Below are 12,643 nucleotides of genomic sequence, written 5' to 3' on the forward strand. Positions count from 1 at the left end.
TGAAGGGCTTTCCCCACCAGTGCAGTCCCAGGTGAAGGAAATACATGCTCTGATTCACAGTAAGACCCATCCCTCACAGGGTATAAGCAGTGGTTCTCATAGAGTGGCCCCTGGACCACATGGCAGGACCTGGGAACTTGTCAGAAATGCACAATCTCCCCCACCTTGGGATCTACTGAATCAGAAACTCAGGGGTGTGACCTAGCAAGGTGTGTTCAACAAGACCCCCAGGTGATTCCGATGCACAGCCAGGTTTGAGAAGCACCTGGGCAAAGGGCGCCATAACAAGGCTTTAGGACACAGGCAGCCAAGCAGAGGGGCCACGGGCTGGTGCACACAAAGCACGTCTTGATTCTTCCCCACAATGAGGAGGGATGTTAACGGCACAGCCAGGCTTACCTTGGAGTTTTCCATTACACTCTCGATGCAGTCAAAGTAAGAGAGGTCACTAACAGGTTCATTGGGATTGTCCAACATCCCCTTGACAGTCTACAGAAGGAGAACACAACTTAAGAGCAAGCCTTATAGAACAAGGGAAACTCAACATAAAATACCAACTACCAACTTCCCCTCCATACACAGGATTCTGGTCATTATCCAGATTCTTGACAGGAATTTAGGTCACAGTGTCTATGACTTCAGATTTCCTGCGGGCAACACCACACTGATTGGGGTGGGTGTGTCTTGGTTAGTTTTGACAGAGAGGAGACTCTCTTGTTTTCAGATGTGAAGGAGAAGCATGGTGTCCACAGAACGGGGACATTTTTTTCTTAAAGAATCTGAAAGTTAGTGGGAGGCAATATATATTCATGGTCAATGAGTATAATTTCTCTGCTGGATAACTCCAAGGAGTTTAAATATCAAGGACAGGTTCATTCATTTCTTCTTGATTAGTAGGGACCTCAGTTTTCAATTCTGGGACCTTTCAATGGGTAGGCATGAAAGAATGTAACCCCCCCCCCGAAAACCGCCCACTGGAATGGTTCATTTGTTTTTAATTTTAAAAGTATAGAAAATGTTGAATCTTGTTTAGGTCTCCAACAAGGAACAAGGCATGGGGCTTGCTTCTTCTGCCTTTGCCTCCAGTCTGCTGAAAACTGTTGCTAGCTTTCATGTTGCAATAACCTTTGATCATCATTTAAGAGGGACTTTTCCAGTGGAGGAAAGTCAGGGGACATAGCCATCCATCTTCCTCCCCGTTGAGTGAGAAGATACAGTGGGACCTAGCAGACCTTGGGGCACAGCCAACAAAAAGACAAGGCCATGTGAGTTACTAAGGGTTGGAGGAAAGTAATGGTGAAACTGCTGAGTTAATCAGCAAAGATCTGAGGGAAAGAGGGCTGCATAAAGAAGGTTTTCATTTCCTTGAAGAAACTCCCCCCTCCCCTTGGATAATCAAAATTGCCTTAGTAACAGCAACACTGAAATAGCCATAATTTTGGCAACCAAGGATACCATTAAGGCACAGAGTATGTGCATCTGGGCCAACAGACCTCATTTAGATCAACAGTCCACGTATCATTTATATTTGCAAATGTGAACACACCAGGATAGGGCAGTAACTCACCCAAGGTAGGAAACATTCTCCACTGTTTTCAGAATGCTTCAGTCCCCTGCCTATTCTCACTTTCAGTTGTGCCAATGGCCTCTTGCCATCGGCGGACCGGGCCTCAATCAGACCCTTCAGAAGCTGCAATCAACCCCCCACCCCTACCCTCTCTGGCATGGTGGGTATCCCTATTCAGAAAACTAAAGGTACACTGGGTACAACCAGCTCATATCTACTGAGATAACCATTTGCCTGTTTCAACATAACCTGAATTGGTTAGGACTGCTTTACAGACAAGTAGGCACATTGATTTTATTTTTGCCCACGTATACTCTGTGGGCATAAATGAATTTTCCATTAAAAATAAACCCTAAGTATGAATATAAATTGATAAGCCCTACACTGTGTCTGGGCCACTAGGAGACCCACGGCCACCTTGACTGTATAGTAATAAGTGTTACTCCTGGGTTTTCTCTAATGCGCCCCCTACATGTTACAAAATACAATGTATAGGAAAATCATTTTTACTCATAAAGCACATCTATTCCAGCTTCTCCCAAACGCCCCAGAATAATCACTCTCAAACTTTTTAGGTAGAAATTGCTTATCTTCAGCCTACACTCAATACCATAGGCCTCTTCCTGTTTGAAATAAAGAATCCTTTAACAAAGCAACGCTTAGTGGAAACAGGGAAGCAGGGATGATAACCCCACCAGATCTAATTTTTCTTTAATTCCTTCCCACTTGGATTGGAACTTTGGCTCCAACAGTTTCCCAGGAAAGATAAAAGGTAAGAATAGAGGAGAAGAACCTGACCCCGGAGGGAAAGGACAGACACACAGACGCTCTGAAATCCTCAGCAGCCTTTCCAGGGACTCACCTCGAGCTCCCGCAGGGCGTTATCACATTCCTTCTGGCCAGGAGCTTGCTGGGTGCACAGAGTGATCAGCTGATTGATGCTCTCCGTCACAGCTCTGTGACAAATACGGAAAGAGTGTTTTTTGTTTTGTTTTGTAAAGATCAACAGTAATTTCCCCAACAATGTTTTGTAGGTTCGCTAGGAATACAATTAATTCACTATAAAGGCTGTGGTCCCTGTGACAGCTCTTCCACAAGGCTCTAAACAAGCAGTCCCTGACCTTTTTGGCACCAGGAACCGGTTTTGTGGAAGACAATTTTTCCACGGGGGGTGGGGCAGGGGGGATAGTTCAGGCGGTAATGAGAGCGATGCGGGGGATGGGTCAGGCAGTAATGAGAGCGATGGGGGGCAGCAGATGAAGCTTCCCTTGCTCGCCCGCCGCTCACCTCCTGCTATGCGGCCCGGTTCCTTACCGGTCCTCGGCCTGGGGGTTGGGCCCCCTGCTCTAAACAACCAAAAATCAACCACAGCCAGGGAAGAGAGAATGAGAATCCCTACCTTGCTTCTTATTATTCATTGATTTACCCTTAAAAGTATCAATACTAATAGTTCTCTTAAGAAAGTGTGGCTATCTTTAATATATTCACAAGAAGGAATTCACAGTGAAGTTGCAAATGGCAAACAGCTCACAGTAACACTGTTTTCAGAATCCTTCACTAGCAGCCCACAGGAATGGGATGAGCTGAGCTAGGCTATTTTGGACAGCCTTTGTATAGTTTGGACTATTTTGTATATTTTAAAAGTCACACTGTAAACTGTGCCTTATGATTTTAAAACCTCTTCTTACCGTTCATTTCTACATGATTGACCAGTTCCTAGAAGCTATACCAAAATCATTCTTTAAAAGAGATATTTTCTTTGTTAACATTAATAGGAATCAGGGATTCTTAGATGATTTTACATGTGTTTCCATTCTTCTTAGAACTTAAAACACAGCCCAGATTTTTTTCTACATTGGCTAGGGTTCCACCCCCTCCTGGACAGCCTCTGTTTAGGTTGCCATGGATAATTTATAAAGGCACAGTCCATTCTGAGTTAATTTCTTTAATAAGGTGTGAAATATGGATCCAGATTTTTTTTCATGGGGGGGATATATGGAAGTCTAATTATTCCGGTACTATTTAAAATGCCATCCTTTCTGCACTGAATTGCTTTTTTAACTTTGTTGACAATCAGTTGGCCGTATCTGTGTGGGTCTACTTCTGGACTCTGTTCTATTCCATTGACCTGTGTGTCTAACCCTTCACACCAATACCACACTGTTTTGATTACTGTACCTTTACACTAAGTCTTAAAATTGAATACCCTTGTTTTTATAAATGAAAAAAACAGACACACACACACACACCCACGAGATAATTCCTTAAGGAGATGCTACAAAGAAGCAGCAGAAACAAGGCTTAAACCCATGTCTATCAGACAACAAGGCCAGATTCAAAACCATTTTTCTGCAGGGTCATAACTCGCCCATAGTTCTGGCAGAACCCTGAATTCTATTCACAGTCAGTAACCACTGCAGCTAACAGGCAACTTAAAATAAAACAAACAAAATCAAAATAGGACACACATTGCTGCTAATCATTAACACTGTCTAATATAAAGATGTCTCATTTTATTAGTTAAATTGGCTTTGCAGCTTCCCACAGAATATCAAATTAGATGGAAAAAGATGTTGCCAGTGTACAAAGGCAATCAGCTTAATTATTTGATGAGGAGCTACTGCTTTGAATTTTAAATTTAGCTAGAGTGATGGGAAGAAGAAAAACATCCCTCAGCTCAAGAAAGAATCCTCAAATAGTTTGTGTAAGATTAACTCCAGTGACTCATTTATTTGGGGAAAAGTGCTTAACTAAGTAAGGTGCCATGGGGAAGCACTGTGCCTTCCAGGTGCAAAGCAAAACAAGAACAACTGAGACAGCAGGACAGTCTCTAGTTGGGACCCCCTTTGGAAGGTGCAGTTCATGATGTATTCACTGGAAGGGTCCCCCAGAGAGTCCAACACCGTGTTCTGCAATGGCAGCCTTCAAGACATACTTCGGAGCAGACAGGCTGGATACGTCAACATAACAAAGGGTACAGCCCTCAACTGTGATGACACGATCATTTGGGGAATATTTCCACGTATCACACAAGCTTTCCATTTGGCTTATTTCTTTCAATGTTTCCTGTTTATCTACATTTTTAAAAAAGCTAGTCTTTATATAAAGATTTTTCCATTAGAAACTAAGTGTTTACGGGAATTCCCTGGCAGTCCAGTGGTTAGGACTCTGCATTTCCACTACCATGGGCCCAGGGTTCAATCCCTGGTTGGGGACCTAAGATCCCGCAAGCTATGCGGTGTGGCCCCCTCCAAAAAAAAAAAAAAAAAAAAAAACCAAAAAAAACCCAAAACTAAGTTTACAATTGGTAAATCCAGAGAATATATAGCTATTCGCTGTCCTTTCAACTATTTTTAGAAGTGAAAAATGTTCAAATAAAAACTTGGGGTAAAAAAAAACAACAAACAAACAGACTAAGAGTTTGTGGTGGGATAATCCTTAACAGAGCCAGCACAGCACTGCATGTTTGAATGAGTCACTTGGGTAATACTGATCCATGACTAAAAAGCATTATTTAGGTATCATTTATCCCCATAACTCATTTTAGAGTCTGGATTGCATAGCTAAATAAACTTAGTGGCACAGAGGCAAATGGTTATATAGATTTGACAATGGGAAACAGTATTTTCATGTTTCAAACTACAGTGCTTATTTATAAGAGCGAAGGATTAAAGACAACCCAAATATGCAATGATGAAGGACTGGTTAAATGTATAGTCTACAACAGAATTCTTGGCACCCATTAAAAGTCATGATATCATATTCCTTATATAGAAAACTGTATGTAAAACATAAAAACCACATAAGCCCATACCTGTAAGAATATACGTAGGCATAGAAAAATGACAATGACGTATCACAATGTTAACAGTGATTTTATAATTTTATTTTAAAGCAGATACCAGTAAATCTACTAAAGCATTATGAATTAACCTACTTATACTGTTATAAAAATACAGCCAAAATTAGCTGCATCCTCCCTTTGTTCTATGTAAATCCAAGTAGGCTTGAACTGTAGTTGCTTTTATTTTCTCCACACTTTTTGGTAATGATCATAGCCATACAAGTTTATTTTAAAAAATACAAAAAATTAAATAACCATAATTTCACCATCTAGAGATAGTTTTCCTGTAATTCATTCTTTATCTAATCAGCATATTTAGCCACTCTCGGTTTTTAATAAATTGGGATCTACAACCTCAGATGTTAAAGGCTTTCTAACCTACAAATCATTTAGCATTCAGAGATACTAAATTGATTCAGACAGGAGTTTGTGAGCTCTGGAAGGAAATTTTATATAGATACAGAATTGGGGCAGAGGTGAAAGAAGAAAATCAACCAGTTTGTGCTTTTGATTATTTATTAAGCTCAAGTCGTCCAATAGCGAGCTTGGAGGGGAATAGAGCAACTTCAGATGATTCCCTTTCTCAAAGGAAGACGAGCTTAGAAAGGCAACGAAGAGCAAACTGAAATTCACCTGTCTGTATTCCCTGGGTCCTACCATGCACAAGGCACGGGGAGTAAAAAAATAATAGTTTAAGTCTCTCTAGGAAAGCAAGGTGCTTGTAATCCAGTTGGAGAGGCAAGACAATGAACAGACAAGACACAAAGGTGAGCCAGAGGAAGCAGTGATGGGGGCGTGACACCAGACAGGATCAACCGGACACAGGCAGGGCTCGCTGGGAGTGAAAGAAAGAAAATGAAAGCCTCGACCGTGGGCATGGGTTCTGACTATGAAGGAGGGCCCAACATGGACCAGAGCAATTGGAAAGTCAGGGCTCAGCGAGATCCTGATTTGGATTACGGGAACGGAACATTCTAGAGGAGACCAAGAGACAGAAGAAGGCCCAGTGTACATTTTTCTACTTTACAGCATGGAAGTGCTGCTTGCTGGGACATCCTTTTTCACCATCTCTGGAGACAGGAAGACTCCTGCCTGGCAGGAACTTCAAAGCAAAGGGTGGTCCGGGAAGAGGCGCCTCCTGCAAGGTCCTAGGGAGCCCTCAGGGGACTGGAAAGCAGCTGAACACCTGGCCTAGGATGGCCCTGATGCTGGCAGCTGTGGGCGTCAAGTCTTCAGCCCGGGAGTCCTTCTGGCCAGGGTGACTGTGGTGTGCTCAGCAGCTTGGGGAGGTGCTCAGAGTTAGGGCACTTCCTCCTTTTGCCACTGCCAACTGGTTTTCCACTTCCTTAACTAAGTTCAGGGAGCATCAGACCAGCCCCCAGGCAGGGAAAAGCCTGATGAACGGTTGACAAAGGGTCTCCAGCTCCACCCAACTTTCCAGAAAAGAGCCAGAGCCAAGCAGTTACACAGAAAGAAGACAAACAAGCCAGGAACTCAACAGAAAATGACTTCCTGCCCATGAACATCAGAAACCAAGGGACCAGCTTCCTCAGATGTACCTGGGCTCAGATGCAGAATGATGAGTAGAGGGAAAAGCACACACACTCTACTGCTCTCCCAGAAGTAAACCACTTTTTCCTAAAGCAGGAAGAATCACGGAGACTAGAAAGAACAAAGCAAGGGTTCAAGTCTGCTGATGTAGGAGCAGGTTGGGGCTGAGTTGGTCCAGGCCTGGGTCCCCACAGTAGCATCTCTGGGGCCTCTGGGGACATCCACATGAAGGACAGGCAGGCATGGCCGTCTCAAGAAGAGGGAGGGCAGTGGGACTGAAGATGAGGATGAGAGCAATCGGATCCCTGCTGCCCAACTCCAAAGGTACTTATGCACCGGACTGTTGTGAAGCCCAGACAGATTGAGGGTGGCATGCCCTGATTGTGCCCCCTGTCCTAAGTCTACCAGGGCCGTCCCAGTCTTACAGTGTGTGCCCAGCACCCAGTGCTGGGCTGGGCCCTTATCAGGCATGTGGTAAAAATCTGTTTAATGAACAAATGAAGTAACAAGAGAATGAATGAAGGCACCCCAGGTGGGCAGAGCTTTACCCTCCAAGGGGAGCTGCCTGACTCACTTGACCTGGCTGGAGCTTCCGCTGGGAAATCACCCCAGGGAGCACAGCTTGCCAGCATGGGCCAAGAAGCCAAGGAGAATAGGCCAGCCACTTCCTGCAGCTGTTCCAGCCCAAGACTATCAGTTCACGTGATGATTCTTGAGTGCTGACTTGGCTATGAAACCATCAGGCTGGGAATTCTGTCAGCTGCTGAAAGCCAGGACAGACAGAGGCAAAGAAAGCTTTTTTACCTTGCCTCCAGGTCCCTTCCTCAATGTCACCACCAGGGGGCGTTCAGACACTCACAGAGCCAGGACACCAGAAGCATGCTTTCAGGTCCTGGATTCCCTTCTGTACTGGGCTTTGAAAAGGCCAATTTATACTCTCCCCTCATTCCCACAATTTAAGAGAGTCGACAGCACGCTCTAAGTTGGAAACTGTAATTTTGAAATGATGTGAAAAATTTAAGATAATGGAAAACATCTGAGTTCAGATACCTGGCAACATTAGTTGCCTTATCCAAAGGTTGTTTGTAGGAAAAAAGAGTGATTAAGAGGGTTTTAGATCAGAAACAGCTGCACAACAGAGAAGACATCACTGTCCCTCTTCACTGTCACCACGACCCCAGGAGGGCACTCACCTAATGGAACAATCACAAACAAAGCATAAGATGGAGGTGGGGAGATGTGAGGATATTTTTCCCATCAACTAGTGGCTCTAGCTATCGTTTGAAGGTAAAGTTATGTATCTGGGAATAAATGAAGAAAATCAAAGGTTTTGAAGGCAACTGCTCTGAAATTACCTAACCCCCCCATAAAAAATAAATAACACTACAAGCAAAGAGGAGACCAGAGACAGGTTTTAACCAGTGGTACCATGCTACTTTATATATCGAGAACTGAACAGAGCTCAAGGACAATGTAATCTGCACACATCCCTATTTGGCAAATGGGAAAGTTTAGACAGGTTGAGTGACCTGACCAAGGTAACCTAGTTAGTCAAGCACTAAAGCTTGTACTAGAATTCAGGTCTCCTGATCCTAACAACTTAAAAAAAGCCAGGAGAGATAAAGACATTAAAAAACAAATAAGCAAACAAAACCAAGTTTAAAAAAATTTAAGTAGAATTCAAGCCATGCGTTTTAAAAATCACTAATCTGCACATTTTCAAGATGTTTCCAATTATGCTATGTGTCCTAAGTGTCCTGCATTTAATCTCTCACTGCTGTTAGTTTTCCTAAATATAAAGTGATATCAAGAAATGCTACGAAAACAGGCCAACACTGCCACAGGAAAATAAAATACCCTACCCTCTCGGTTCAGGAATACGAATGTGGGATTGTCAATATAAAATTTTCCTGGGCTGTCGCTGCAGTTTCTCCAGCTACCAGCACTCCATCACTAGTTATTGAACTAAATGGCCAGAGTGGCCCTGGAGCAGAAATTGTCTTGTATGACCCACTTCCTCAGGTGAAAACAACAGGAAAGAAGAACGTCGACCTTACCCCAAGTTCAGATTCATGTTTTAACATATTTCCAAAAACAATTTACTCCTCCCCACCACCCCATTCATTCTGAGCTAGAGCCCTTCTGCACATGACGAAGTGAACATGTTTAAATCCATCTAATTAACATCGGTGCCAGGCACATAATAAGACTCAAGAAATGTTGAATGGCTAGTTGAGTGTCGGTTTTTTTATACTTTTCAGCATCTTCTGATTTCTTTTTAATGAACTTATATTACTTCCATAATCAGAAAGATGGTAATACTACTTTCAAAAAAATCTAAGCCACTATGTTTATACATCAGTGGGGGCCTTAAGACTAAGCAAGTCCTCCTGAAAAGGCTTTAAGAGGAGACAGAAGGCATCTTTAGTGGAGAAAGCGCATGCAAATGAGCCCATTTAATAAGACACCAGCATCTCTGTCACTCTCGCCTCCAACTCTGACAACAGAAGGTCAGCACTACCTCTTCGCTCAGCAAAGCAGCAGGATGTCAGGTGGATCTTGCAAACACTGACGTTATTTAACCACACATGAACGCCCATTTTGTTCCACTCTTACCTTGCAGCTGCGGCCAGGAGATTTTTCGCATTGGGTGCTCCTGGGTCTACAGAGAGAGACTTGGCAGCTAACAGCAGCTTGCTGGATGCCATCGAGATGTTCTTGAGGTTCCCTATCACTTGGATCTGGTCTTCTTTCGTCTGGAAGGTCAAAAGGAGCCAGAGTAATTAGGGGCTGTCCATTTCTCCTAGGCGGCATTCAGAGCTAGGAGCAGCACCTTGAAACGGAAGCAGGTTATCTGTCTAGATTGCATTAAGTCCAATTAGTCTGCAGATGCCTAACTTGTCGAGACTCTGCCCAGTGTCTACCGTTCCCCAAACAGATATCCGGACCAAGATGCACACAACAGGACAGAAATCCAGCCCTAGTGGGTCAGCCAAGAGCTGTGCTGTCTCACAAGTGTGGGCATGAATGCGGGCGGGAGGGAGAGAGCGAGCGAGAGAGCACACAGACAGGGCCACGACTCCAGCATCTTGCTCAGCAACGCTGGAGTTATCAAGGGGCTTGTCCGTCTCAGCCTGGCACAAACGACCGTCACTGTCTGGACATTTAGAGCTGACCGCATCCCAGAAGCTCCCGACTCTGGAAAGGATACATTTCTCACCTGGCCTGCCATCCGAGAAACAACCCTTTGTAGATAACAGAGTAAAAAACACCCTGGGTACCACTTTTAGGGAGTTCACAGGAGCTCGCAAAAAAAAAAAAAACAACCCAGCTCCATAAGCTGACACCAGACCAGTCACCCTCCCTTGTTCTAAACAAGGGGTTTATCTGTTCATCTGAAGGAGGTTAAGTTTGAATCACTTGACACTCAGGATCAGACACAGCCTTTTCAAATGGACTCCCCGAACTTCAAATACATGAGTTTTTACAGTATTATACCACATTTGAAGTATAGGATGCAGAGCTGCCCTCCCTCCAAAAAGCGTAAATAAAATGATGAGTTCTGTTGGAGGATCGTGGGAAAAGTTATCCGTCGTCTCCAGGAAGAACTTGACACATAAGCTAATAGCATCTTTGGGAATGCCATTCCTGTGAGCTCATGGAGCTCTCTGACCAGCAAAGACAGTGTAAAGGTGTGGGCTGCTCACAGCTTCCCTGCTCCTATTTGCCACTTGGCCTCAGGGGCCGACGGTCCACCAGAGTTGAGAGGGGCAAGGGTCAACCCCACTCAGCCACATCAGCCTCACCTGAGCCTGGCCCGCCATCTCAATGCCGGCATCGAGGAATTCATCGAAATCATCACTGAACTTCCCGGAGGCTGCGGCCAGCTCTCCGCTCTGGCCCCGAGTGGCATGGACCACCTCCCCTGCAGACTGGTTCAGATCGGCCGCTGCTTGGTTCAGTTCACTCTGGGCTTCCTGGAAAGGCTTCGTGCTCGGAGGTAACTATGGGAAGAGAAGGCACGTTGCAGGAGAAGTTCTACTTTGCGTAGGAGAAACAAAGGTAGTATGTTGCAGAGGGAAGAAGACAGACTCTCCTGGGATGCAGTTGTGAGTCATCTAGACTAAAAGGCTCTGTGTGGTCTGAGCCCTTGTTAAGGTTGACCTTCAAAATATATACATTCTCTTGAACACCTATTCAGCGCTAGACATAGTGGATCTAAAAATGGTAAGGACAGCTTTCCTCAGGCTTCTGGTCTCCTAAGCGGCAGAGCCAGGATTCACACCTGGGCAGTCTGACTTGGGATCCACTCTCTGAGCCAGCACTCTATCTTGGGTTTCTCAGATGGAAACTCTCAAAGGTTTAGCTTTCTGGAACTAAAAGGCAGATGCTATGAAACTTTAAATCCTAGTCTTCTAAACTAATAGCCATCAATTTTATTCATCAGTTGTTCTTTGCTAACAATATATTGAATAGCTTTTCCACAGAAGTGCCACTAGCAGAACTGTAACTGTTTGTGAAAAGTTCCAGAGAGTTAAGCTAGATATTAGTCACACCACACCCATTGCTTGCATACCTGGTATATGCCAGGCACCAGGCAGAGAAGAACCAAAGATGAACAAGGCCAAGTACCCGCAAAGGGGACTCACAAAACAGGGAAGGGAACAGGCCCCCAAGTGAAATTCCACAGACTGCTCACACTTGTATCCCTTTATCACCTGATTGCCACTGCCTGAGATGTCCTGATAAGAAGTTAGATGATCATATACCCCCTCCCCCCATTCCTGTCTTACTGGGATGACCCGAGAGCAAACAGCAACATGGGCTCAAAGAAAAAGTCAACTTTAGAAGCTCTACCTGGGAACTCGGCTGATCAGAAAGCAAAACAAGGAAAAGGCAAATCCGCAGGAAAAACAGGACTCCTAAGGGAAAGGCTAGCTGCTCAGAGGTCCCCTAGAGGGGAGGAGACTCCACCCACACCTAAGGTGAGACCAGTCCCCCAGGTGCCCCTTCCCGAGCCAACACCTCTCACCGAGTCCACCAGCAGCTTCTTGCTCGACTCCCCGATGCTCTTCAAGGCCACGTCCACATCCTTCTGCCCAGGGAGGCAATTCACGCAGTTATTCAAGGAGTGAGAGACGGCTTTGGCCACCTGAATACACAGAGGGAGAAAAGTCCCATCAGAAAGCAGGTTTCGGGGCAAACATTCTTGCACATGTGTTGGGAGTGAGCAGTGACAGTATGCAGAGCTAGAAGAGATGGGGAACTGATCTGCCAGCATGGACGTGACACTGTTTACTGATAAATCTCCTCATCTAGGCCTCTCAGTGGGGTTAACATCCTATCTTAGCACAGGGTCTGACACAGTGATACAGCACACCCTACCTGCTCCCAAGGCCAGGCCAAGTCCTGACTGTGGCTCAAATACAACTCCCGAACATTCTGTCAGGTTCTGAAACAAAGATATCCGACACCAAGAGGAAGAGAAATAGCTCCCTTCTAGAGAGCCCTGCAGAGGTCCTGAGGTGGAAGGAGGCCCTGAGTCCTCTGGATCAGTTAGCCCACCCTGGGATGGACTTATGCTCAGCGACCCTCTGGTGCCATCATCCCACACCTCGCCCTGCCCAAGGGCAGGCGGAATGTTCTGAGCACTTCCAGACCAACTTGGAGTTGCCCACACG

The 12,643-nt window shown here is 45.0% G+C and overlaps 1 protein-coding gene across 8 annotated transcripts in view; it reads right to left on the minus strand.

Moving 5' to 3' along the window:
* The window catches only part of TLN2 (talin 2), a 450,559-nt gene that overhangs the window by 95,891 nt on the left and 342,025 nt on the right, over positions 1-12,643 (minus strand). For all 8 annotated transcript variants that reach the window (XM_036843237.1, XM_036843236.1, XM_036843229.1 and 5 more), the window contains 5 exons: positions 11,995-12,114; positions 10,769-10,966; positions 9,579-9,718; positions 2,430-2,523; positions 400-489 (listed from right to left, as the gene is read on the minus strand). In XM_036843237.1, coding sequence (XP_036699132.1) covers positions 400-489; positions 2,430-2,523; positions 9,579-9,718; positions 10,769-10,966; positions 11,995-12,114 — 642 coding nt within the window. The remainder of the gene's footprint in view (positions 1-399; positions 490-2,429; positions 2,524-9,578; positions 9,719-10,768; positions 10,967-11,994; positions 12,115-12,643) is intronic.

Source organism: Balaenoptera musculus, chromosome 2, assembly GCF_009873245.2.
Source record: "Balaenoptera musculus isolate JJ_BM4_2016_0621 chromosome 2, mBalMus1.pri.v3, whole genome shotgun sequence".
Classification (NCBI taxonomy): Eukaryota; Metazoa; Chordata; class Mammalia; order Artiodactyla; family Balaenopteridae; genus Balaenoptera; species Balaenoptera musculus.